Source organism: Mus caroli, unplaced genomic scaffold, assembly GCF_978045245.1.
Source record: "Mus caroli unplaced genomic scaffold, Mus_caroli_1 scaffold_1, whole genome shotgun sequence".
Lineage (NCBI taxonomy): Eukaryota > Metazoa > Chordata > Mammalia > Rodentia > Muridae > Mus > Mus caroli.
In genome coordinates, this window is record NW_028227256.1 from 90,229,787 (window position 1) to 90,257,753 (window position 27,967).

The 27,967-nt window shown below is 48.6% G+C and overlaps 2 protein-coding genes across 4 annotated transcripts in view; one reads left to right on the forward strand and one right to left on the reverse strand.

Annotated features, from left to right (window-relative positions):
- Positions 1-247: 247 nt before the first annotated feature.
- On the forward strand, positions 248-10,201 carry Bok (BCL2 family apoptosis regulator BOK). 2 transcript variants are annotated; one of them, XM_021171122.3, is made up of 5 exons: positions 248-552; positions 1,106-1,357; positions 3,855-3,983; positions 8,690-8,853; positions 9,471-10,201. In XM_021171122.3, exons 2-5 carry the CDS (start codon positions 1,135-1,137, stop codon positions 9,594-9,596), a joined length of 642 nt encoding a protein of 213 aa, XP_021026781.1. In that variant the 5' UTR covers positions 248-552; positions 1,106-1,134; the 3' UTR covers positions 9,597-10,201. The 2 variants fall into 2 exon arrangements, with proteins under 2 accessions (XP_021026781.1, XP_085695805.1); XM_085839679.1 differs by lacking the exon at positions 248-552 and having other exon boundaries at positions 571-1,357.
- Positions 10,202-20,415: 10,214 nt separating this feature from the next.
- The window catches only part of Thap4 (THAP domain containing 4), a 49,549-nt gene continuing 41,997 nt past the window's right edge, over positions 20,416-27,967 (reverse strand). For both annotated transcript variants that reach the window (XM_021160212.3, XM_021160222.3), the window contains one exon: positions 20,416-20,681. In XM_021160212.3, coding sequence (XP_021015871.1) covers positions 20,562-20,681 — 120 coding nt within the window. In that variant the 3' untranslated portion in view covers positions 20,416-20,561. The remainder of the gene's footprint in view (positions 20,682-27,967) is intronic.

The following is a 27,967-nucleotide window of genomic DNA, read 5'->3' on the forward strand; positions in this document are numbered from 1 at the left end:
GAGATCAGAAGAGGGCATCAGATCTCCTACAACTTCAAGAATCCAGGATCTTTAAGGAGCCTCTATAAGACAATAAGGAAAAGATAAGTCAGCCCATTTTAAAATGGAACTTGGTGCGCCCCAGTGGGTTGGTGTCAGAGCTGGATGTTCTTCGCGCTGCCTGCCGGGACAGCTCCAATCTGGCGGCGTTCCCGGGAGCATCCCGAGAACTTGTGCTGGCCTTTCTTAAACTGGGGAGGCGTTGGGCAGAGCTGGGCTGCGGCTCCGCCCCCGGGGGTTGCCGTTTCCTTAGAAGGCGAAGCCCTAAGCCTGGCTTCTCGCCCGCGGGGAGTCCGTGGTACGCCTCCCGCACCCCTCGGGACCAGGACTTCTGCGAGCGCGCGGGAAGACCGGCGGAGCCTGTGCTTCAGCTCGGGCGTGGACGGGGCGGGCGCTGGGGCGGGGCGCGCGCTCGCGGGTTTGAATGGAAGGGTCTAGACCGGCGGAGACGGCGGCGAGCGGGTCCTGAAACCAGAACTCCACCGCCGCCCCGCGCGCCATGAGGCGGGAGAGGTGAGTCGGGCGGGCGTGGCGTCGGTGCCCTGGATGTAGCACCATGGGAACGGCGACACCGGGGACAAACACGGGCCCTGCGAGGTGCGCAGGTGCGTGGTCTCCGAGCCCGGGGACCGCCGCGCAGTTTGGAGCCTTCCTTAGGACCCGACTCGCCGGCAGGGAGGAGCCCGCGGGGTCCTGCTTGTCGGCTGGTCGCAGCAGGCTACTCTGCATCCTCTGTCTCCCCCAAACTGGTCCTGGAGCCTGGGCACTGTGATTAAAGATTAAAGAACCTATCGCCACTTCCCTGGCCACCGCTGGGATCTGCGAGATTTAATTTAGAACCTAAAAAGAACGTGAGACTTTTAAAAGATTTGGGGTGCAAAACGAGAGGCTATCGGAAACCGGCCCTTTTTGAGGGCGGCGCACAGCCGACCTCCTGTGCTGTTTGAATCGCGCACGCGGTGGGGACCACTGTGCCTCGGGCCGCGCTTCTGGGTCTCCTCCCGTGGCTGGAGTCCCTTCGCCACCTGGCTGGAGGCGATCCGGTCCGAACTCAGTCTATTCGTAGGTGTGGCGCCTCTCGCCCGCGCTTCGACCATGGAGGTGCTGCGGCGCTCTTCTGTCTTTGCAGCGGAGATCATGGACGCCTTTGATCGCTCGCCCACAGACAAGGAGCTGGTGGCCCAGGCTAAGGCACTAGGCCGGGAGTACGTGCACGCGCGGCTTTTGCGCGCCGGCCTCTCCTGGAGCGCTCCAGAGCGTGCCTCGCCTGCCCCTGGAGGACGCTTGGCAGAGGTGTGCACAGTGCTGCTGCGCTTGGGTGAGTGTGGGGCACCAGCAGGTACCATCCCAGGCCGCCCCTCTATAGCTGGTTGGATGGGCCTGCCCGCAGTGTTTCAGGGTTCCCGGTACAGCTGTTCTGCACTGACATTCCCTTCTTGAGACATGACCAGCCCTTCTGCGGTTGTGCCTCACCCTCCGGCTGGCGTTCAGAGAGGAGGCGTGCGTGGGAGCCCAAATCCGTCTGGAATGGAGAGGGTGCAAGGATAGGCCACCCAGGCTGGCGCTGCTCTTTGTCCCCAGGCTTGTCTGCTTGCAGCCTCCTTTGTCAACCCCCCCCCCCCCCCCGTGCCTGCTTAGTCCAGATCACAGACATTCTTGCCATAAAACTCAGAAAGCTCTGGAGGAGCAGTATTTTAGCAGCTAAACTTTATTGCGACCCTTGTACTCTGCTGGACTAAAAAATCCTTTGTGGTACCACGTGTCCCAATGTTTGTTTTGGAAAATAGACCTTTCAGTTATTGGCTGAGGTCCGACACCCACTGCAGTTTCCCTTGATGGGAAGGCCCCCCAGAGCCTTCTTGAAGAATATCTGGGACACTTGTTTCTGGGGATCACACATAGCTAGCTAGCTCAGCAGCTTTCTTTAGCTCCTCTAAGGCCTGGATATGTGATGGGGAAGGATAGCCAACCCTTGATCCTGGACGGTTCACATTAGCATAGCCAGATTGGGGCCTGGGGCTGTAAGGGACTGTGAAGTGATAGCAGAGACAAATAAATGGGTGAGTGGGTGTCAGGGGGAGCGGGTGTGCATTCTCCTGGTTGGAGGAAGCCCTGTAAGACCTGGTTTCCTGGGAGATGTGTGCACACATGCTGTTTTATATAGACCCCACATCTTCGTGTTGGGCTGGCCTCAAGGAGCAGGGCTGTGTAAACCTGGCCTGTTCAAGAGTTAGAGGGAGGTGGAGCCCATTCAGTCTGAGTTGGGTTCACAGGAGGGCTGTGTATGGACAGAAGGGGGCTATCTCTGGGTATGTGGAAAGTGTGAATGAGAGGTTTGGTTGGGTAAACTTGGCAGACAAAAAGAGACCATTGGCTCTCTCTGGAGAAAGGACATGTTGGCCTCTTGTAAGTCCCGAGGGCACTGGGGTGGCAAAGGGAAAGTCCTGTCTTGGGTCTGACCCAGGCAGTTTCTGCCTTCACAGTCCTTTTGACAGGTCCTGAGTGCCTTGAACCCTGGTCTGTAGAAAGGCGCAGGCGCAAAGCCTTGCGCTCAGCAGGAACCCTCTGAGTACTCAGAAACTTTAAGGCCTTTTTCCATCACCCAGTGCTGTTCCCACCCTCTGGAGTTCAGAGCCTTCTAGATGGCTAAGAGGATTCCCGGAGGGAGAGAGCTCAAATGCCCATGTGTTCTTGTTCAGGTTATGTTTGGTACTGTCCTGACTGTTAAAAGTGAATTCTTCTAAGGTCAGCGATATCTTCCTGACCCCAAGCATGGCCCCAGCCACAGACAGGAAGCAGCCTAGCTTGTGTCCCTGAGCCATCTCCTAGGGTCAGTCTCCAAAGGCCCCCTTGGCAACAGCCGGGCAAGCATTGGGAATTTCCATGTAATCTCTCCATCCCCTGGTTCCCCCTCCCTCCTGATTCTACTCTGGTTCCAGATCTTAATTAATTAGATAGAGCACAGCTGGCCTCAGGGATGACGTGGGCGCCCTTATCGCTGGGACAGGCTAGGCAGCAACAGCGTTTCCCTATTTGCTTTGGCTGGGGAAGTGGCTGGGCCGGGGACACCCAATCAGAGGCTGTGTGGAATTCCCGGCACCATCTTTTCCTGTGCATGCATGATACTGCCAAGGGTACTGCAGCCCAGGGGGGCAGGCGGGACTGTGGAAGGCATCTCCTTGGCACAGCTCTGGCTGGGCTGATGTAGTACCACATAAGAACACACCCATTTGGCACCAGGAACCTAGGTTGGCATGTGGGCGGTAGGTACCATTGTCCCAGGCCTTGGCTCAGTCTAAGTCAGTTTACTGAGCCATTACCAGTGATGCTAATGTCAGGGCATAAGCCGGCATCATCTCATGAGGCTGTAGGGGGTGACTCCATATATGTGGTCTTCCAGCCAAGTCTCTCTCCATGTTGGGCTCTGCCTGTCTGGTCCCTTCTGCTCTGCCCATCCACTTGCTTATCTGCCTGCCCGCCCGTCTGCCTTGAGTCACTACGCAGGCACCACCCATGTACCACGTCAGGATTCCTGCCCCACTGGCCCAGCCAGCTTGCCCCGGGGGGCTTGGAGGTTCCACAGTCTCCCTAGTCTCTTTGTTCATGGGGCCGAGGTTGGGATAGTCAAATGAAGCAAGATAAGGTGAAGGGGTGGGAATCAAACAGGCAAAGTGGGGGTCAGAGCTTATCGAAGGGAAGGTGCGAGCTTGGAGGTCAAGTGGGGTCAGGTGGATCTGGTATACCACTGAGTCTCGGTCAGTGCTGGCCACAAGGCTAAGGTGGGAGAGGACCTGACCCACTGTGTGCCCGTGCAGGAGATGAGCTGGAGCAGATCCGTCCCAGCGTATACCGGAACGTGGCCCGGCAGCTGCACATCCCCCTGCAGTCGGAGCCTGTGGTGACGGATGCCTTCCTGGCAGTGGCAGGCCACATCTTCTCAGCAGGTAGGTCTGACCTGTTTACCTGAGGCACCCCTGGGAAGGGCTCAACATGTGTGAAGCAGGCAGGCTTGCAGGGATAGAAAAATCTTGGGGTTCCCTAACATCGCCCTATGGGTTCCAAAATCACTGCTGTCATGCATGCCTCCTGACACTTGAGGCTGTTCTGAACCGTGTAACAGTCCAGCCCAGTGAAGAGCTGCCTCACACAGCACTGGGAGGGAGGGGCTGCTGGCCATTTTGCTGTTTAATGTTACTTATTGACTGATTTTTGGTTTTTTTGAGACAGGGTTTTTCTGTATAGCCTTGGCTGTCCTGGATCTCTACTTTGTAGACCAGGCTGGCCTCAAGCTCAGAGATCCTCCTACTTGAGTGCTGGGATTAATGGTGTGTACCACCACACCTGACTGGTTGTGTGTGTGTGTGTGTGTGTGCTCATGCACTGAACCACAGCACATACGTGGCAATCAGAGGACAACTTTTGGAGGTGGCTCTCTTCTTTTATCGCTCCATCCCTGAAGTTGAACTCAGTCTTCAGGCTAGGCTGTAGGTGCTTTTATCTTCTGAGCCAGCCCGCTGGCCCGGCTGCTCTTCTGAGGGCATAATCCTGCCATTTGATAGCGTCTGGGCACTGGATGAGGCTGTGATGCCCTGCAGGTCAGCAGCTCTCTGTGGGACTGCAGTGACATATCCTGGGCTTTTAGTGACCATGGTACTTAACTTTCCACAGCTAGATCCACGTGAGACATTTTTAAAAAATGAGCATCCCTAAGTCAGAGAGAGCAGCCAGGCATGGAGCACTTTAGGAGACTGGGGACACCCTGGTCTGGATGACTGTGAGCATGCTCACTTGAGACTCTCCCAGGAGCTTCCACGCCTGCTTCAGAAGGGAGCGATAGGCAGGCTCCATCGGCCTCCTCCCACGTGGCCTCAAGTTCCCTGCCTTTCGTTGCCCTAGACTTACAGGAGGCTGCAAGGTTCATCTCCCCAAACCCTGATAGGCACCTTGTTGTCCATATGAATCACTTACACCAGCTCCGTGTGGTCTTTGCCTAGGAGTGAGGGGGCCCAGGCCAGCCTCAGGAGCACCACATAACAGATCAGGGTCAGCTAGTGCAGCCTCTGTACTAAAAAACTGCAGGAGCTGGGCTGTGGGAAGTAGGTGAGTGTGTGGGTGGTGGAGTGGGCGAGGTGGAGAAGGGCTGTGGCTTGGGGGTGGGAGAAACTGTACCAGGAGTTAATGGGCAGGCTCCTGTCCCTTCCTTGAGGGGTAACTAACCCTTGAGGGAATGACAGTGGGTAGGGCACGTGAAGCCAGCAGGCAGGCATTTTGGATGGAGGACCACCCTTGGCTTCACTGAAGCTTTCCAGCTGACGCCAGCCACGAGTGGCCGTCTGGGTGTCTGTCTCTGAGCTGTCAAGCAGGCTAGTTTACGAGGCATGGATGGCTGCATGGATGGAACCTTTTGCTTCGGAGACTACAGATCTGGTCTGTTGATGGCTGCAGTCATCCTAGGACCTTGGGGGCTGGATCTCTGTTAGTGGTAGGTGTGAGCAGGAGAGAATGTCTGGGGCCTTGGGTGGTAGTGAGTGTGAGCCAGGGAGAGGTCAGAATAGCCTCATCCTGTGTCCAGCATCCCTGCTTGATGCAAGCCTACCCTGAACATGGAGGCAGCCCAGAGAGGCACTCGCTCTGAGAGATCCCCTCAGAGAGCTTTCCCATTTGACGCCAGCCATGGGTGGCCACCTGAGTGGGAAACGAAGGCTATGGGAATGTAGGGTGGTCACTTCTCCGTTGCAGCCAGGAAGCACCAGCAGGCTTTACATCCACAATGGTCAGTATGACAGTCATGGTGCCAGAACGGCTTCACACTTACCAGGATGGCCAGACATCCACAGAATTGATGAGGATGTGAGGAACTCAGCCTTTACTCAGAGCTGGTAGGACATGTGTGGTTCACGGCACTGTGGAAAACAGCCTGGCAGGTCTTCAAATGCCTGAGGGAAGGCGCTCGCTCCCCATGCTGAGCCCCTGGGCATCATCTTTCCCTACTCCTTGCTGGGAATGCTGCCATCCGATGGAACACTGTGTAACAGGAAGACTTCAAATTTCCTTGGTTCTTCTGATGGACTGGGGCATCCTGAGTAACTCAGATGCTAGGTCTGTCCTCCACATCATCAAGGGAACAAACGGTTAACAGCAGAGCAGAGACTGGGCACTGTGACTTGGCTGACGATGAGGATCCTTGCCTCTCGGATGCTCAGCAGACCAAGAGCTGGAGCTGTGTCCTAGGAGTGACAAGAGTGTTGTTAAAGCCCGAGGGCAGCTCAGCAGGGCTCACAGACTTGGGTTCACTTGGAAAGAAGAGCAAGTAGCTCCTTTGGGAGAGTTAGAAGCCGGTGTGTCGCTGCCGGCTTTCAGGGGGCTGGGTTTTTTTTTTTTCCCTATTCCTTTTCATTGAGGTGACATGCATATACGTACATTTAGCCACTAAATGTCAGCACTCAGAATGCTGTTTGTCCTAATCCCGAGGACATACTGCCCATCAGCAGTCACTCCCTGTCCCTCGCCCCCAAGCCCTTCTGAATCTGTTCTGACTCAGCAGGCATGCTTGTTCTGTGCGTTTTCTGTAGGTGGTCTGGCACGGGATTTGTGCCCTTCTGTGTTTGGTTCCTTCCCCTTGCTGTGGCATTCATTGTGACATTCATCAAAATTTCACTTTGGCTCGTGGCTGTATGTAGGCTGTTGCACAGCCCCAGCAGTTTGCTCGTGAGCGTGCAGGTTTCCCTTCTTGGTCACTGTGAACGGTACTGCGGTGAGCATCTGTGTGCTGGTTCATGCCCTGTATGAGGTTATTCTGACTGCCGTGTGAAGGTGGGGGTAGGGGGGTTTCACAGTCTGCAAATACTAATGCTTAGGTCAACGTCTCCCAGGGCCTATGGCTGTCACATGTCCTCCAAACTGTCTGCTGAGTGTGTGTGTGTGTGTGTGTTTGTGTAGCTGAACCTTTATCTCTCATCTTCACAAGTGTGTGTGTGTGTGTGTGTGTGCACACGCACAGAGGTTCGTGTGTAGGTAGAGGTTAATGGTGAGTAGTATTCTTTTCCAATTATTTGAGACTAGGCCAGAAAGCCCCAAGGATCCTTCTGTCTCCATCATCCTTGCCCCTTGGGATTACAGGTGCATGTCTGCATGCCAGCATGCCAGGCTTTTTACATGGGGCAGGAGATTTGTACTCTGGTCCTTCATGCTTGCATAGCAAACACTTTACTGCCTATCTCACCAACCCCTGAAGCTTTTTAGTATGGTAGGCCACAGCTCCATCTTGCAATAATGTATCTTCTTGTGCCATTAACAACGGGAAATAGATTTTATTTTTTAAAGATGCCTAACTGTGTTATTTGTACCTTTTTGGCTTTCTTGCTTCAGCTTCCTCATACTGGGATTACCGGGGTACACACGCTGACCCCGTCTTTTTAAGACACTTATTTATTACTTACGTGTATGTTTGTACCTGTGTGTGGATGTGCGCCCGTGCCCTCGGAGGTCAGAGGCATCAGATCTGCTTAGAGCTGGAGTCCCAGCAGTTGTGAGCTGATTGTTGGTCTTGGGAACTGGACTTGGTCCTCTGGCCTCTAAGCCATATCTCTGCTCCCTGATTTGAGATAAGAACTTCTGTAGTCCAGGCTGGGCCTGGAGGCTACGCAGCTGAGCCTGACCTTGATTGAAATCCTAATTCTCCTGCTTCTTCTGGCAGTACTAGTAACAGAATACAAAATTTCTCGATTTTTTTTCCCCCATTTTCATGTGTGTATGCATGTCTATGGTCACGTATGTAGGCATGTCCTTATGGACGCCCAAGGTTGATGTTGGCCATTATCTTCAGTTACTCTTCTGATTTACAGAGGCAGAATTTCTCAGTGATAGGCAGAGCTTGCCGATATGGCTAGTCTTGCTAACCAGTTTGCTCTGAGGATCCTGTCTCTGCCTTCCAAGGCTTTTACTGGGGGGCTGGAGGGTGGGGCTGCCATACCCACCCAGAATTTATATGGGTTCTGGGGATCTGACCTCTGGGTCTCAGGCTTGCACAGACTACTTTAACTCCTGAGCTATCTCTCCAGCTTCTAAATTCCTGTATATTAAGGTGCTGCATATAATCCCCCCTCTTGTTTATCTATCGTATTTCTGGGTTTTAGTTATACCTGCCAGCAGGTCCACGGTCTGGGGAAAAGCCCTCTTGTGGGTGGGTCTTGGCTTGTTTTAATAAAACAAGTACAGGATATGCTCTGACCTAGTGCCCTAAGATCAAGGTTCAGAGTTGCAGACAAAACAGGGTTAGACACACCCTTGAAGTTGCCTGCTATTCTTGTCCAGTTCTGAGCCAGTCAGGGCTGAGTTACACTGCTTTCTTGTGGACACCTTTATCAGATGGGTAAAGCTGGTCTCACCCTAGACTCCAGCGGGTATGCATTGGAAGCTGGGAATCTCCATCTATCTAAGAGCTGCCTGAGAAGGGAACAATCTGACCTGCTGGAGACTATGGTCATGCTGTAGCCAAGTGTCCTGTGGTGGTGGTGGCCTGCAAGGGGGGGGGGGCGTCCTAGCACCAGCTGATGGCAGGCAAGAAAGTAGCTCAGAGAAGCTCAGCTTTTCATGTTAGCCTGTGGGCTGGGCGCTGGCTTGGAGCTGATCAACAACTCTCTCTCTCTAGGTATCACATGGGGCAAGGTAGTGTCCCTGTATTCCGTGGCCGCGGGGCTAGCGGTGGATTGTGTCCGGCAGGCTCAGCCTGCCATGGTTCATGCCCTGGTTGACTGCCTGGGGGAATTTGTACGCAAGACCTTGGCTACCTGGCTTCGGAGGCGTGGCGGATGGGTGAGCCCCAGAATTGGCAGGGCTGTGGGGTGGCGGTGCTGGGAAGCAGAAGGGTGGGGTGGGATGGAAGATGAGAGCAAGGGCCTCAGAACTCAGTGTTGCTAGAAGACATAGGCAGGTGCTGGCTCTTCTGTGTCTGCACTGACATGTTTCCTGACCCCAAAACTGTGTTTCCATGATGCTCCCAGAGGTGCCTAGCAGAAAAAGGTCAATGGTAGTCCTTTTAGTATTGCCCAAAGCACCCTCACTTTCCTCTTGAGAGCCCCACTTTTCTGCATTCTTAAGAAGACCTAGAGGTGGGCTATCAGGATCCATGCCTGACTGCCTACATGGCTGGCCAAATCCAAGATGCTTTTGGATACTGGGCACAGAGGATGGGCTCTACCCAGAAGCCTCCGTTTTCACCTATAGTATGGGTAGGCAAGGATGTCACACTTGAGACTGTTCCCCACCTAGCTCTCAGGTGTCCTGCTCAGGTTTTGGTCCAGATGGACCTGCAGCATCCATTCCCAAACACCTATGTATGTTCCCTCTGTGACTTGGTAGACATTTTTCTAGCGCAGGTTACTAGAGCCCTTGGGTGTCTAGCGTTGCTAACTATCACTTTTACCTCCCAGACGGATGTCCTCAAGTGTGTGGTCAGCACAGACCCTGGCTTCCGCTCCCACTGGCTCGTGGCCACGCTCTGCAGCTTTGGCCGCTTCCTGAAGGCAGCATTCTTCCTGTTGTTGCCAGAGAGATGAGCTGGCCACCAGGGCAGGGGCCACTCCTAGGGTCCCTGGGCCCAATCCAAGGGCCTCCAGTACCTGCAAAGCACCTCCCTCACTCAAATTGGGAGCATTTAGCCCCTGGGGCCCTGTCCCAAACCCCATTCCTTTGTGGACCCTGGCCTCTGGGAGAGGAGTGTGGAAAAAGCCAGAGTCTGGAGCTGGCCTCTGTGACTGCTGTAGCTCTTCTCCTGGGACTCCTGCCAGAAAGTCAGGGTCGGTGTCCAGCCCTCGAGAAAGGGACCTGTGAATACTTTCACTTGATTTCCCAGGCCCCACCCAAGGAAGGGGCCTTCCCCAGACATGAGCTGGCCTCAGTCTTTGTGGGAAGCAGGTCCTGTACGTTTGACCTGAAGGGGACTCTGGCTAATGCAGGAGAAGCCAGGGATGCAGAGTAAGAGAGCTTCTTGCTGCTTAGGCTATTTCTAGATGAAGAAGGTATCCTTAAGCCACGATGGGTCCTTCGTGGCAGGAACCAGAGAGGTAGGGCTCTAGGCTAGTTCACCTGACCAATGAACAAGACATCCTGTGGATGAGGGGGTCTGTATAAGTTATACTCCAATAAAGCTTTACCCAGTGAAGTGTGAGACTCTCTTCTGCTTTCTTTCTGTCTGTCCTCACAGGACTGCCAAATATCGCCTGTTCTAGGAGTTCAGAATCTGGGCAAGTCTAGTCCTTCCCTACCTGCTGTGTCCTGAATAGCTTTGGATTTGGTCTCCCTAGGGACCATGAGGGAATAAAGAAAGAACACACACAGTCACATGTGTAGAACAGTTGCAGCCGGGCGTGGTGGCGCACGCCTTTAATCCCAGCACTCGGGAGGCAGAGGCAGGCGGATTTCTGAGTTCGAGGCCAGCCTGGTCTACAGAGTGAATTCCATGACAGCCAGGGCAATACAGAGAAACCCTGTATGGGAAACAAACAAACAAACAAAACTGTGTATAACAGTTGCGGTTAGCTGGGATGTGCACACTCTTGCTGCCCTGCAGCCACCTGGAACCTCAGCACAGTTATTATGTATAGCATGGCGGGCGGGGGTGGGGGGTAGCTAGCCTTAGTAGATGTCTATAGGTACAGTCTCAGGCTGTAATCATCTCAGGAGGAAGCTGCAGTCGCTAGTTTTTTGTATGCACTGGCCAATCATTCATAAATGCTCATACATGCCCATCCTGCCAATAGCCATTCAGACCAAAGGAGGGCTTTACCTGCCTATGGGTCTGAGGCATTGGCTCCTTGACATGGTCATGCCTACATCAAACAGTCCACATTCACTCAGGCCTGTATCTTCTTATACATTCACTAGGCTCCCAACAGCCAGCCTTTCCTGATGTCTAAATCAGGCAATGGGAGCATTTGGGAGCCCCAGCCAGCCCTGTAGCACTGGAGGTATGTGCTGGCTGACTATGCCCAGTCTGTCTGTGTTTCTTTTGGACTTGACCTGGCCTAGCAGCTTGCCCCCTGCCAGGCTGTGTGTGTTGGGGTGCGCTGTGTCAAACTGAGGGAAGCCCTGTAGTTATATGGGGTTCACATCCCCATGGAGGTCAAAGAGGCGATGAGCCCTTTGCTGTTAGGCTGAGCCACTTGAGGATGTCTGGCAGCCCATTTTAGAAACTTTAGAGGTGACACTTGAGGGTAGGGTTCTGATTTCGGTTCTCCAGTCTGCCTGTCTTAACAGTAGAGAGCTCTGTGCTAGTCTAGGGAGTGACGTAGCAATAGAGATATTCAAAACATAGGGAAGGCCAGGTTCATTTGGAGACTGTTCAAATGGAATTCCATGCAAATAGTAGGGTGCTCCTAACTACCCTGGACAACATGGGGAAAGAAAATGGTGGACATGGTTTCAAATTCCAAGCTCTAGCATTCTATAAAAGTGCTCAGAGCAAATAGAGACTCTATCTTCCTCAGCCACAGAGTTGAGGTTGCTGAGCATGCAGCCCAGAGCCGCTCCTCACCAGTGCCTGGACGTGGCACAGGCTGAACTGGTCTCACGGGGATCTTTTGTTAAAGGGTCGGCAGGAGCTGGGGTGAATTTCATGGAAAGCCACGAGGAAGCTGGAGACACTGGGCCTAATGAGGGGTCCTAGGCCACAGAAACAGCTCCTCACAGCTGCAAGTCTCTCCCTCTGAGGAGAGGGAGCCCCACCACAGGAGACGACTACCAGCATTTGGTGAGGGCCTCCCAGAAATCCTTACTCCCACCCCCCACTGCTATTTATGGACACAAGTCCCTGTAGGACCCCAGAGGGTAGGGGACAGGAAGTGCATTGTCTCTGAAGAATTTTTACTGTCTTATTTATGCAAACTGATGGGAACTGTGTGGAAATGGCTATCAAGTCAGGGAGGAGTGAGTGGGGTCAGGCTGAGCCATTGACAGGGCTCACCAAGCAGATGCCTTCAGTGTTACAGCTGGAGGTGGGAGAGGAAGTAGGACTGGCTGGCCGAACGGCTGAAGCACAGGCCTGCTGGTCACTGTGAATTAGCTAGAGATTTCCAATGTGTTGCTGTGTTTTTGAGACAGATCCTCTCTATGTAGTCCTGGCTATTCTGATACTCAGTCTGTACACTAGGCTAGCTTCAAACTCAAAGATCCTCCTGCTTCATCTTTCTGAGTGCTGGGTTCAAAGTGCGCCACAACACCGAGTTTAGCTAGAGACATAGTGGAGAAGAGACTCACAGACCTTGTGTAAATGCTGAGGTGGGTGTCTCATAGCCTGCTGCTACCTGCTCTTACCAGATCACCTCACTACCCCGCCTTTCTCTGTAGGCCCACAATATATCTGCCTCCAGGCCGACTTTACTATAGTGGAGCCTCGGGCAGGACCCACTGTTTTCTTCTTTTTTTCCTTTTCAATTTTTTTATTAGATATTTTCTTCATTTACATTTCAAATGCTATGCTGAAAGTCCCCTATACCACCCCCACCCACCCCGCCCTGCTCCCCAACCCACTCACTCTCACTTCCCAGCCCCAGCATTCCCCTGTACTGGGGCATAAGATCTTCGCAAGACTAAGGGTCTCTGGCTGGAGAGATGGCTCAGTGGTTAAGAGCACTGACTGCTCTTCCGAAGGTCCTGAGTTCAAATCCCAGCAACTACATGGTGGCTCACAACCATCCGTAATGAGATCTGGCGCCCTCTTCTGGAGTGTCTGAAAGCAGCTACAGTGTACTCACATGTAATAAATTAAAAAAAAAAAAAAAAAAGACTAAGGGTCTCTCCTCCCATTGATGGCCAACTAGGCCAACCTCTGCTACATAGGCAACTAGAGACACAGTTCTGGGGGGTACTGGTTAGTTCATATTGTTGTTCCTCCTATAGGGTTGCCAACCCCTTTAGCTCCTTGGGTACTTTCTCTAGCTCCTCCACTGGGGGCCCTGTGTTCCATTCTACAGTGGATGACTGTGAGCATCTACTTCTGTATTTGCCAGGCACTGGCATAGCCTCACAAGAGACAGTATATCAGGGGACCCACTGTTTCCTAATGCAGGACTATCCCCAAGACTCAGGCTATAGGATGGTGCTAGAACTAAAGGCTCTGAGCCTTGGTTTTCCTTGCTATACAATAAGGTCGGGGCTGAGAACTGAGACGTTTTCTAGCCATCTGGCTTCCTGATGAGTCACGAATTCCATGGACCCAAGAGGTTTCAGTGCCTGAGGTCCTGATGGCCCCTTATAACATATCTATCTCACCTCATGCTTGCCTGCCACCCACCTCTAGGTCCTGCTGTTCTCCCTGCTCCTTCTTTCCTATAAAGTCCTACTCACTTACCCAATGCTACCAGCCCCAAGAGGGTATCCTAGAAGGTTCTGGGTGGCTGTGTGAGCTCTGCCTTAGGGTGGAACCCTTGTATATGACCATCACCCAGTGTGGCCCTGGCACACTGGTGGACAGCAGGTGGAAGGACGTGGGGATGGAAGGAGAGGAAGAGGCAATGTGCTGTGTGGGTGGTCTTGCCTCTGCAGCCTTCTGTCCCTGGATCTGTCCTTTGGTTTATTTCCAACACAAGAAAATAAATGTTCAATGCTTAGAACCCAGAAAAGCACGGGGCTTAAAGTGGTGCACAGATCAGAAAGCCCATATAAAGGAAGTTCTAACAACACCTTAAGGACACAGGAGGGCAGGACGGAGAGAAGGCTGGCAGGGGACCCTCGGACAGGACAGCCCCCCCCCACCAGGGGGGCATCCGTAAACCCCATGTATGCCTTGTAAAGCAAGATATTTTCTACCTTATTCAGAACAAGTTAATTATAGAATTCATGAAACAGGGGGCGAGGGAGAGAGTGCACACAAACTCAAGAGTGGGTGAGCCAGCATATGTGCCAGGAAACACTCCCGCCCCCATGGAAGAGAAATGGGACAGAATAGTCCTGCTTGCTCCTATTCAGCCATGAGCACCAGCACAGACGGAGGATGCTGGAAGGCCAGGGATGCAGACAACCCAGGCTCAGACTTCAGTGTCCACAAAAGTCCAGTCTGATGAAAGTGTCACTCATGCCTGGAGATCTGCACTGACCTTCCTGCACCAAGACCACTGGCCAGTACAGCAAAGGCCAGTGTAAAACATGGGCAATACTAGAAAAAAAAAATCTGTGAATTTCTTTGTAAGTGAGGAATGAGCAAAATGTTCCTAAGTATGATTTTAGACCTAATAATCAAGACAAAATTCATATGGAAACAGAACGCAGGTACCATTTAACATTGGCCAAGACGGTGATAATAGTACAGGGTTGTCTGATGGGGAGGAGGACCGGGATGTGGGGACATGGGCTTTACAGGCTATCAAAGTTTTGGGAAGTAGAGGTGACAGCCGCACACTGTGACTATACTACATGACTACTATACTACTGGGTTGCATACTTTAAGATTAAAACGTTGACATTGCATACACTAGCAAGATTTTGCTGAAAGGACCCAAAGATAGCTGTCTCTTGTGAGACGATGCCGGGGCCTAGCAAACACAGGAGTGGATGTTCACAGTCAGCTATTGGATGTATCACAGGGCTCCCAATGGAGAAGCTAGAGAAAGTACCCAAGGAGCTAAAGGGATCTGCAACCCTATTGTTGGAACAACATGATGTACTAACCAGAACCCTGGAGCTCTTGTCTCTAGCTGCATATGTATCGAAAGATGGCCTAGTCGGCCATCAATGGAAAGAGAGGCCCATTGGACTTGCAAACTTTATATGCCCCAATATAGGGGAATGCCAGGGCCAAAAGAATGGGAATGGGAGGGTAGGGAAGTGGGGGGCGCTATGGGGGACTTTTGGGATAGTATTGGAAATGTAATTGAGGAAAATATGTAATAAAAATATATAAAAAAATAAAAATAAAAAAAAACAGAAAAAAAAGATTAAAACGTTGAGTTTTGTGCTGCATGCATTTCATATGAATAAAAAATTGTAATTGAAAAGTGAGATGAGGATTAATATTCCTAATTCAAAGGAGTTTGTGAACTTAAGTCATGAAGAAAATCAAAATACAAGAGAAGTACCAACCCAAATTACCCATTCCCACCTCTCACTCGTCTAAGTCTAAGTTCAACACCAGTCTCTACCACTCTGGGGGCGGGCGGGCGCCTTGCCATGCACTGGGCACCAAAAACCCTATGGAAGGAGGGCTGCACTGAAACAGGCCAGGTATTTGCCCTTTGGGTAGCAATCCCACTTCTAGAAATCAACCACAAAAACAAACTAGAAAAATTCCAAAATGACAGGAAAGGCTTCATATGCTACTGAATGAGCAGAACGCTAAACGGTCCTGATACTGGCCTTAGGAAGCGCTGGCAGAGCTGCCACGGGGACCCCCGAGGCGGCTGTGCCTGTAGGGAATAGATGTACCAACTCAAGTGACTTACACGAGCAAAATGAACTTAAGAGAACCACCAATTCCAAAGGCGAAACACTAAGTTGGTGTCACTGCACAGCCAGGAATTATTACATCATGTTTAAACTTTGTCTTTAATAGGAAAGGCATATAGGCTAGCAAAAGTCAAAATTTAATCACATTGCATATATCACATAGAATTAAGCAACATTTTAATTTAAATTTTTAGCTTAGAAGAAACAGAATTAAAGAATGTAAACTGAAAAATAAATCATAATCTTAAACTTGAATTAGAAACTGTTCTTTTATGGGGCCTCTAGCTGCTTTCTCCCCCCCAGAGAAATGCAGGCTCCTCTGTAGTGTCTTTCCCTGAGATGAAGCTGGGAAGACAGCATACCGTGGCCCTGTAGCTCTCAGCTGCCATCTCTGCTCGTCCTGGCAGCCACAGACCTCCCCCATCTATTTTCCACAGGGCCCTGAATTATAGTTGCAATAGTTATCAGTGTGTCCTGATTTCTACTTCCCCAACCCCACCCTGTCCCACTCCCCCAAACCTGCAATGAGAGAGAGCACCTTCCTTGTTCTTTGAATCTGAAGGGAACTGACTGAATTTAATTTTCCGACTCCTTTGGAGCCTAAGGGAACTAAGGCCTCTTTGCCCTCGGGACCCCCGCATCATGTGTCTGACGAAGCTCTTCTCTGTATGAAGCTCTTCCTCGGATGGAAGCTGCTTTCCCTTCAGGCCAGGCTGCTGCAGTTCTAATGAAGCACATGTGTATGTGTGGATGCCTGAAAGAAGAGCTGTAAGAGGGTGTCAGAGCCCCTGGAGCTGGAGTTATAGGAGGTTAGAAGACGCTGGGTGTGGGTGAGGTGGTACCACAAGAGCTGTAAGTGTCCCATGTGCCAAGCCACCTTTTCAGCCATGTAATTTGTACTTGTGTGCAGGTACTCACACACGTGTGTGCTCCTGTGGGGGTCAGAGCTATTTCTTAGGAACTGTCCACCCTTTACAAATATCTTAGATTAACTGTATGTATGTATGTATGTATGTATGCATGCATGCATGCATGCCACAGTGCCTATGGAGATAAGAGGGAGCATGTTAAGTTCCCTGGAACTGGAGTTACAGACAGTTGGTTGTAAACCATCATGTAGATGTTCAAACCGAACCCAGGCCCTCTGCAAGGGCGATAACTGCTCCTCAACTACTGAGCCATCTCCAGTGTCTCCATATGTGGATCAGTCTGGCCTGAAAACTCAGAGATCCTTGCCTTGGCGGAAGTACTGGGACTAAAGGCAAGCACCACCATGCTAGGCTTTACCTTGGTTTTTTAATATTTAAAAAAAATATTTGTGTGTGTGCACCCACAGAGACCAGAAGAGGGTGTTGGATCCTCTCGAGCTGGAGACACAGGCAATTTGTGAGCTGCCCCACGTGGGTGCTGATATCTGAACCTTGATCCTCTGGAATGGGGTTTTAAGTTCCGAGCCATCTCCCTAGTCCTCCACCTCATTGTTTTTCCTCTGCTTTTGTTTTGTTTTCTGGTTTTTTGAGACAGGGTTTCTCTGTGTAGCCCTGGCTGTCCTGGAACTCACTCTGTAGACCAGGCTGGCCTCGAACTCAGAAATCCGCCTGCCTCTGCCTCCCAAGTGCTGGGATTAAAGGTGTGTGCCACCACCGCCCAGCTTGTTTTTTGGAACAATATCTCTCACTGAATCTTGAACATGTCCATTTGGCTGGAATGAATGGCCAGCACCCCAGGGATTCTCCGTCTATACCTTCCCAGCACTAGAGCTGTGGACTATTGCTAAAATTCCTTCGCATGGGGAAACAGTCAATCCCTTCTCCTAAGGTCCCTAGAACAATTCAAGGCAGGATTCTGCCAAAATTCACTCTGGTGAACTGTAGCAGGTCTTTCAACTTCCCTGAATGATCAAGAACTCCTATCAGGGCTGTAGCATTTATTTATTTATTTATTTATTTATTTATTTATTTATTTATTTAATTTTATTTTAGTTTAGAGACAGGGTTTCTCTGTGTAGCCAGGGCTGTCCTGGAACTCACTCTGTAGACCAGGCTGGCCTCAAACTCAAGAGATCCACCTGCCTCTGCCTCCCGAGTGCTGGGATTAAAGGTGTGTGCTACACCTGCCCCGCAAGGCTGTAGCATTTATATACCCTTTGAAAAGTTCCCAGAATTCTGAATGTCACACAATTGCAGAAATCACCTGTTAATTGCAAACCATGCCTCTGTTAAAGCATGAGGCAAAGTATTCAGCTTCTTCGAATAGTATGAAGCAGCCCCGTGTCCCCACACCTGGGATTAAAATGAAAACATAGTCTTAGGATATTTCACTGTTTTTAAAGAAACCAAAATTCCAGATTAAAGAAACCAAAATTCCAGAATTCTCACTACAGCAAATCAATGTCTTTATTAGGCTTTCTTACCGTGCACAGCTAAGGAGTTGCTTTCAGGGTGGGTGCTCCACTGCACCACCCACTGCACTTGGAAAGCCTCTAATCGGCAGAGATGAAAGGGGCCTTTCCCATAGCACACATATGAAGCTCAACTCTTCGAGTCTCCCCCAGACTAGACACTCTAGCCCCTTCCAGAGGCCATGTGCAAGCAAGGCACAGCTGCCTATTAACAGGTGGAAGGGTATTCAGTGGAGGGTTTCTCTGACCCTCCCCACCCGTCCAATGAGTGGGGAGTATATAGGCAACAAGTTCAGTTAGGAAGCTCTTTTGCAAATAGGCACAGCTTGACTGCTTCAAGATGGCAGTTGAATGGCTTGGGGAAATAGCCACAACATAGGGGGTATGTAGCCATACAGTTTTGTGTAGGTGTTCAAGGCTGAATTCAAGAACTATACTGCCTGAGCTCCCTCCCCAGTCTTCTATCTATCTTTTTTTTTTTTTTCTAAGACAGGGTTTCTCTGTGTAGCCTAGGCTGTCCTGGAACTTATTCTGTAGACCAGGCTGGCCTTGAACTCAGAGATCCACCTGTCTCTGCCTCCTAAGGGCTGGGATTAAAGGCGTGTGCCACCACCGCCTGGCTTTTCCTCTATATTTTTAAATGTATATGGCAGAAGCTAATGTAGTCAGGAGAGGAGGACACTCCCTAACCTATTTCTTCCAGGGAGGCTCCACCCGTTGCCTTTCACCACTTCCTAATAACGCTACCATATTACGAAGCATCAAAAGATTAACGAACTGATTAGGTCAGAGCCCCTAGGATCTACCAGTGCCTGGAGACTCTCAGACACACCCAGGGGTGTGCTGCACTAATAATCTTTAGGTGCTTTTCAGTGCAGTCAAGCTAACATTTAACTGCCACGAGGTCAAGGACTCTGCAATGCTAACTTCACAAGTTGTCTCGGGGAAAATAAGAGGAAATAAATACAAAGTGACCTGGGGCTGGGCACGTGGCTCTGCTGGTGGAGGGCTTGTCAAGCACTGGAGAAGCTCTGGGGCTGATCCTTAGCACTTCGTAAGATCAGGCTTGGTGGCACACAGCTGTAACATAAGCTCTTGGGAAGCAGAGGCAGGAGGACCAGAAGTTTAGTTATCTTTGGCTATAGTGAGCTTAGGCTCCATGAGACCTTGCTTCCAAAACAAAAACTTCCTGGCTTTTGTTCATGGAAAGGGCCGGAAGTTGAGCAGTCCACACGGAGAACCTGTGTTTCCCAGGCTTTGGTCTCTATTATCACCCTCCAGAAAGATCTATGGCTCTGGAACCTGGGTAGACTGGAGTCTGGGGCAGGCAGCCTTACCAGGTTCACAGGTCTAGGGGATAATCTGAGTGAGGGCTGTCTGCCAGAGTAAAAAACTGCACCTGACTAGAATTGCATGGAACTCACAGATAAGTGTTAGACTGACAGCTAGGAAAGGGTGAATGGGAGGAGTGAGGAGAGCTGTCTGTTGGGTGACGCTTGACACGTCAGGGTGCCCACACACCACAGCTCACACCCAAGGAGAAAGCATTAAGTGAGCCTGTCAGCTTCGTGGCTCAGGTCGTCAACTCAGACAGCTTCTGAGAGAGTCCCAGCATGATAATCAGAAGGAACAGAGAACGGGGCAGCCATGTGACAGAAGGCAAGGCTGAGAGCTAGGCTAGGCTGGTGGGGCTAATGCTAGAGTCCTAGTTTCCAACTCCAGTACTTTGGGAAGAAGAAAAGGAGGTTGTACGCTTCAGCAGATATGCTGCTGGGGACGAGCATCTGTGTGTGAGCTCCTCACATGTGGTAAAGTACAAAGTCAACCTCCTGGAGTGCTTCCAGGCAGAATTAGGTACAGCTTTCAGGCTACAGGGTAAAGGGAGAGCCTGGAGTGTAGGGGAGGTGGTGGCCTTCCCTAGCACAACAGGATCTGTCAACATACCCTTGGCAGCAGAGCTGACTCTGGACACAGTCTTCATGATCAAGTGGCCTATGGCTGCTGGGGCACCAGCCCAGGGCTCTCCTTGGAGGTCTGAGGTACTGACAACTGTACTATGGTAACGGCGCCTGTTCCCAGGTGCTCCCCTCGAGAAGCTTGAGTATTTTCGCCCAGTATTTGACCCTGTCTCTGCATGCCACATGCGGTTCCCCCCACAGAGGTGTACTATGAAAAAAGCTTTCCAGGCCTGGCAGTACAGATCTCTGATGTCAGTACTTGGGAGGCTGAGGTAGGAGGATCGTAAGTTCAAAGCAAGCTCGGGCTATGTTGAAAAGAAGAAGGAAGGAAGGAAGGAAGGAAGGAAGGATCTCTATAGGAGAGAGGCAGGTGCTGGAGGGTGTAGTACTCAGTACAGTCTTTGCCTAGCATGGGTTAGATCCCCAGTACTACAAAAAGCAAAAACAAAACTTGTAGAAAGCAGGTGGAGGTGGAAGAGAGGGAGGAAGGGAGAGAGCATTTGATCGTTTCTTAATATCTTAAAGACTGTAATATAAACTATCAGCAGCAGATAAAAAAATGTACAGTCTACACAGTGATAATATTCAAAATCTTCAGCCATAAAAATAAAGGCCTTTTATTTGGTTTTCTATGCCATTACAAGAACACCTGGACAACACTTCAGTGTCAGCAGAGCCTGTGACCACACCATGTCTACTAGACAGGCTCTGGGAGTGGCTCCGGGTTAAGGGGTCACCTTCTTGTAGGTAATGTGAAGATGTTGAGTCATTGGCTGTGTAGTGGTTGCCATAGAGACCGTCTGTTCAAGTTTGCCTTCAGAATTCAGCCTGAATTTCCGAGTGATCTGAATGGAGAACAAGACAGAACACTTAAGTTTATATCTTCAAAGAATTCAACAAAGGTTGGGTGTGGTGGCACACTCCTATAATCCTAGCACTCTGCAGGCCTGGACAAGAGAACTGTCTCAAATTCTAGGTCAGCCTGGCTCCAAGCTAGCCTGGGGTTTATTTGGAAAAAACAAAAATACTGAATAAACACTGGAGCATCCGCCTGTGTTAATTACTGGTCACAGGCCTGTGAGTAGGGAATACCCCACCAAGGTTACGACTCTGGGTGTAACACCATGGGACACACCATGATCAAGGCTGTGGTTATAGGCTCCTCAGCCACTTCTCCCAAGCAGCAGGTGGATACGGGCAGGTGTGTGCTCAGCTTTCAAGAACTCACCTATTGATTGGTATCTGTTAACATATGCTGGCATTCTGCTGCCTATAACCTCCCACTTTCATCTGAGCCCTACACTATAGCAAATGTTTTAGAGGACACTGGGTCAGCACTTGGGGAGCACGGGTCTATTATATGGGTCTTTTCACAAGAATATGAGTAAACTCTTGAGTCATGCCCTTGTGTATAGAATGCTTGTGAACACAGTGTGATCATATGATAAATGAATGTCTGAGGAGCTCTCTAAGGGCCTATCACTTCAGTGCTTCTGAACCACTGGCTGCTTTTGCCACACTCATTACGTGGACCCCCAAACCCTTTTCCTGAGAAAAAAAGATAAAAATGTCAGTTATTTCAAGTCTGGTTAAGGGGGCTGGAGAGATGGTCCCAGAGTGGTTAAGAGTGCTTACTGCTCTAACAGAGGAGCACACATACACACACCCTATCTATCTATCTATCTATCTATCTATCTATCTATCTATCTATCTATCTATCTATCTATCTATCTACCTACCTACCTACTTACCTACCTACATAAATTCATTCATTTATTTAATGTACATGAGTGTTCTGTCTTCATGCACACAAGAAGAGGGCATCAGATCCCATTAGAGAGGGTTGTGAGCCACTATGTGGTTGCTGGGAAATGAACTCAGGACCTCTGGAAGAATAGCCAGTGCTCTTAACCGCTGAGCCATCTGTCCAGCCCTATCTATCTCTGAATACATTTAAAAACAGACAGACAAAGCAAGATTCTAGTCAGGGATTTGAGGATGTAGTTCAGTTGGTAGAGTGCTTGCTTGCAGGCATGAAGCCGTGGGTTAGATCCGCAGCAGTAAATAACCTGGATGTGGTGGCGCCAACTATAATCCACGAGGAGGTTAAACAAGAGTATCCTGGGCTGGTGAGATGGCTCAGTGGGTAAGAGCACCCGACTGCTCTTCCGAAGGTCCAGAGTTCAAATCCCAGCAACCACATGGTGGCTCACAACCATCCGTAACGAGATCTGGCTCCCTCTTCTGGAGTGTCTGAAGACAGCTACAGTGTACTTACATATAATAAATAAATCTTTAAAAAAAAAAAAAAAGAGTATCCTGAGTTCATAGCCAGCCTGAGACACACAAGACTTTGTCTCACACACACACACACACACACACACACACACACACACACACAGGAACAGTACTTAGCCTCCACCAGGGTCAGTCACCTTCCTTGACACTCACCCATCACCCTTCCCACGTATCTGGGGCTGCTTTCTGTGTCTAAAGCTAAAAACACAACTTCAGCCAGCCACTGGTCCCTGAAACTCATCCAGGGATCCACAACCCAACAGAGACCTAACACACACCCAGCAGAGGAGTGAACAGATACCCACAGATGTCCTGACTCTGCATGCTCAGGTAACAGGTCACATCCTCAAATACAAACATTAACAACCAAGATACACATGTCTCCAGGAATCAGCACCCTACTGCAGGCTTTCATGAGAAAAGCAATGTAGCTGAAGCGCAAGAGAGGACTTCAAAGAGCAACTATGCATATATTCAAGGACCCTAGAAAAAGCTATGAATACATGTCTCAATGAAGACCAAAGCCACAAGTAAACAGTGGAATAAATTAATGAAAACAATTCAAGATAGGAAAATAGAATTTACAAAGAAATGGAATCACTAAAGAATAAAACTCTTGATGGAGAACTCAGGAAATCAAACAAAAATGCTCAGATCAACTGCCTCCCCCTCCTCCCCACCCCCCCATCAAACCAAGTGGAAGAGAGAATTTCACATCTGGAAGACAAGGTAAAAGAAAATGTTAGATCTAAAAAACTCAGGCACGGAACATTCAAAAATCTGGGACACCATGAAAAGACCAAACCTACAAATAGCAGGTCTAAAGGACAGAGTAGAAACCTAGATCAAAGGCATCGGTAATATGCTTAGCAAAACCTTGTATGAAAGTTTCCCAAGGAAAGAGGCTGCAAGAGGCATATAGAACACAAAATAATCAGGAGCAGAAAAGAAACTCACACTACACATAATCAAACATTAAGTGCACAGAACAAAGAAAGGATATTAAAACTGCAAGAGAAAAAGACCAAGTCACATATAAATGTGGGGCCACTGGCTTTTCAGTAGAGAGTTCGAAGGACATAAGGGCCTAGATGAATATGCTGTCAATTCTGAAAGACCACAGAGACAAGCCCAGACTACTATACTTAGCAAAAAACCATTATCACAATAGAAGGAAAATACCCCAAGATAAAAACAAGTTTTTTTTTTTTTTTTTGGTTTTTCGAGACAGGGTTTCTCTGTATAGCCTTGGCTGTCCTGGAACTCACTTTGTAGACCAGGCTGTCCTCGAACTCAGAAATCTGCCTGCCTCTGCCTCTACCTCCCGAGTGCTGGGATTAAAGGTGTGCGCCATCACTACCCGGTGATAAAAACAAGTTTAAGATGTTTCTGTCCACCAAACTAGATCTACAGAAGACCCTGAAAGGAAAACTTAGGTCTAAAAGTAAGATTAACTAGCCACATTCAATAAGACACAAGGAATACATAATCTTAGAACAGATACCAAAAGAAGTCTTTAAAGAAAAACAAAACAGACAATAATAGCAGCAACATGTTAGGAATTAATAAATACTGCTCAAAAACTCTCATTTTCTTTTAGATTTCCTTCTTTTATTTTATACGTATGATAGTTTGCTTGCATGTATGTCTGTGTTCCATGTGCGTGCTCTGTGTCTGTGAATGACAAGATGGCCTGAGTCAACTGGAACTAAAGTTATAGATGGTTGTGAGCCATCACATGGATGCTGGGAATCAAACCCAGCTCCCATGCAAGAGTGACAAGAACTTTTAATCACTGAGCCATCCCTCTAGCACCAATACCTCTCTCGATGGTCTCACTTTCCCCGTGAAGAGACACAGGCTAACAGACTGCATCAGAAAACAAGATCTACCTTTTTGATGCTTCCAATATCACACCTCACCATCAAGGACGGACATTCTTAAGTAAAAGGATGCAAAACGAACTCCAAGCAAATGGAACCAAGACGCATGCAGCTATATATCCATTTTAGTATGTGAGCTAGAACTAATCAGGAGAGATAGGGACGGTCACTACATATTCATTAGAGGAAAATCTACTAAGAGGATATTACTTACAATTCTAATATTTTATTCATCAAACACAAAAACACCCAGTTTATAAAAGAAATACTATTCCCACTAAAAATCATTTTGATTCTCACTCAATGATACTGATGTGAAAACCCTATACTCACCAACAGAGAGGCCATCCAGACAAAAACAAAACAAAGAAATACTGGAGTTAAATAATATCAATCAAACAGGCTTTACAGATACCTACCTGCAGGACATTTCTCTCAAACATTAAAGAACACACTTCCTTCTCAGCAGCCTATGGAAATTTTTCTAAAATCAGCCACATATTTGGACACAAAGCAAGTTTTAACAAATATAGGAAAACTGATCTATTCTGCATCCTATCTGACTACCATGGATTAAAACTGGTTATCAGCAACAACTGAACTGCAGAACATACAAAACTTCATGGAAGCTAAACACTTACTACTGAAGGAAGACAGGGTCAAGGCAGAAATCAAGAAGGAAATTAAACTGGTTTTAGAGTGAAGAAAATAAAATAAAATACAACATACTAAAATGAAGGCAGTTCTAAGAAGAAAGTTCATGGCACTAACTGCCTATACCAAAAAATTGGAGCTAGCTAGAAATCATATCCAGAATGATTAGATGGGAAAAATAAACATGTGGCTGGAATATGAAAGAGAAACAAACAATGCAAAGGATCAATGAAAAGAAGAGGTGGGTTTTTTGGGGGGTGGTGGGGAGAATCAATAAGATCAACAAACCTTTAGCCAAGTTAAGCAAAAAGAGAAACCAAATTAATAAAGTTAGAAGCTGCTGTAACTGACCGGAGGAAATGCAGGCAACCGTGCAGGCAGACGTTTAGGAAACGTGTACCTCATCACATTGGGAAGCCTCAAAGAAATGGAGAACAAATGACACATGGACCTACTAAGGATACATCAAGATGAAACAAGCAATTTAAACAGAGCCACTGAGAGAGAAGAGTGACTAAAAATCTCTCACAAATGAAAAGCTCAGGGCCCAGTGGATTCTGCACATAAGCGAACCAGACCCTTAAAGAAGAACGCACACCAAACAAGCAAACAGACAAACAAAAAACCCCCCAAAAACCCCAGAACAACAACAACAACCCTGCAAATTAGTCTGCAAAATAGAACATTTCTAACATCTTTTTATAACACCACCTAGTGACACTAAAACCACATAAAGACTCCATAACAACAGCAGCAGCAACAACAAAGTTATAGACCAATGTTCCTTATGGACATAGCTGTAAAAATTCTCAACAAAAACACTTGCAGACTGAATTCAAGAATACATAAAAAAACATTATCTGCCATGATCAATTTAGATTCATCCCAGAGACACAAGGATAGTTCAATATATGTAAATCCACAAGTAAATATACTAAAAGACAGAAACCATAAACATTATCTAATTAGATACAGAAAAGGCTTAACAAAAACCCAACATCCAAAACAAACAAACAAACAAACAAACAAACAAACAAATTCCAACATCCCTTCACGATAAAAGTCTGGACACAAAGTCCCCCTGCAGAGATACAAACACTATAAAGGGATCTCAACAATATAAAGGCAGAGCAGTCAGCACACAGCTGACATCATTCTAAATGGAGAGAAATGCAAAACATCTCTACTAAATCAAGGACAAGTATAGAATGTTGCAGCCTTGGTTAGTTTCTGTCAACTTGACAAAAGCTAGAGTCACTTGGGAAGGGGTCAGCCCTCACCTGACAAAATGCCCCCACCAGAATTTGCCTTAACTCACTGGCAAAGGAAAGCACTTTCCAAACAGGACTCTGATAGCATAGACATTAGTAATAAGTGGGACCTCATGAACTGAACAGAATTCTCAAAAAATGAAACACACAAAACCCTGGTATATCCAGGAATGAAATGAATAATATCCTAAGAAAGCGTTCAGGAGAGGAAGAAGACATGAAACACTGTAACAACAAAATTAAAAATACAATGTAGCAGTTGGAAAATAACTGTGAAGACTCCTGGGAAACAGCAAAAGACCAAGTGATGAGAAAAAAGGCAGAGATCAGAAAACAGAGACTGGGCTGGAGAGGTGGCTCAGAGGTTAAGAGCACTGTCTGCTCTTCCAGAGGTCCTGAGTTCAATTCCCAGCAACCACACGGTGGCTCACAACCATCTGCAATGGGATCTGATGTCCTCTTCTGGTGTGTCTGAAGTCAGCTACAGTATACTCATATACATAAAATAAATAAATCTTAAAAAAAAAAAGACAAAAGAAAACAAAGGGACCGAGGCAAAGGTGGCATGTGTAACAGGCGCTCCAGGTGCCACTGGGGAGGGGTCCCCAGGAGCAGTTCTAGGCTGGACAGAGTGCAGACCACGAAGCTCTGTAAAGTCCAGAGCAGCTCAGGGTAAAACCTAGATACTGTTTTTCAGTGTGCAACGTGAACTTTATTTTTTATTACAATTATGTGTCTGCATGTGGGTGAGTATACATGTGAGTGTAGGTTTCCATGGGTGCCAGAGGTGAGATCAGACTTCTGGAGTCAGGGTTATAAGCTGGGAACTGAACGAGTCCTTGGCAGTGCAGAATGTGCTCTTTACCACCGAGGCCATCCAGTCCCCAACATAAGCTCTGGACAACTAGTGGAGTGTGGTGCTGGATCAGAGCTATGTACACAAAAACTAAGCAAATGTTATAAATACTGAGTACGGATTTGGCTACAAAGAGGCCCCAGGAAATTCCCCAGACATCCTAACAATAGGGTCATTTCCCTTTACCTTCACGAACAGACCTGGTAGGACAGATGGGCCTGACCCTCTCCTTGCCATCACTGCCTGGCTTCCAGTTCTGTGCTTCCTTATGTTTGAGGTTTTGCCTGTTAGCTCAAGATGAAAGCTCAAACCCCAGTCTATGCTTCCAGCTCTGGTTCACTGGGTCATTGCCAGACGATACTGAGACAGTGGGGGTGGGGCAGTAGTAATAGAGCACAAAGCACACATCCCAGATGACCAATGCCATCATCTCTGCCTCCTGCACCTCTGAAGGAGAGGCATTCCTATTTAATCAGTAAAACCCAAAAGCTAGTTCTCCAGCCAAAAAATAAAACCTCTGCGGACAGAGACCCTTTGACAAGCATGATCAAGAAAAGAAGGTATCTCTCTCTCTCTCTCTCTCTCTCACACACACACACACACACACACACACACACACACACACACACACACAGAGCATTAGAGTTCAGGTGACAGAATGGCAGACCATTCTGAAAAGCCAGATAAAACCAACACTATGAAAACATGAATCTGTAGCTGGAGTGGGTAGAAGACAAGGTAGATAAGTGATCATGGAAGAAGAGCTCGTTGTTGGTGCCTGGGCCTGTTTCCATAGCCTGCGCCCCCGACACTTTGTCAGAGGTCTATAGATAACCCCCAGGAGCCTCACCCTTTAGAAAAGAACAGAAAAGGTGAAAAAGCTCTTACTTCAATCTGTAAGGAAATAATGCTGACACAAAATGACCAAATAATGACACGGGAAAATGATTAACTATAACATGACAAGTAGCAGTTAGAGCCTAAGAGCAAGCATGGCCCATGTGTTGGAGACACTGATTTGATGCAGTGCTAGCCTAAAGAGGGGCAAATACAGATTCTTTCCAGAAGCTACAAAACTACTGATGGGATCCAGTCTCATGTCAAAGACCCTAGCTGTCCGAAAATACAGAAATGTTCCAGTCTACCATAAACATACTCAAGTCCCAAGT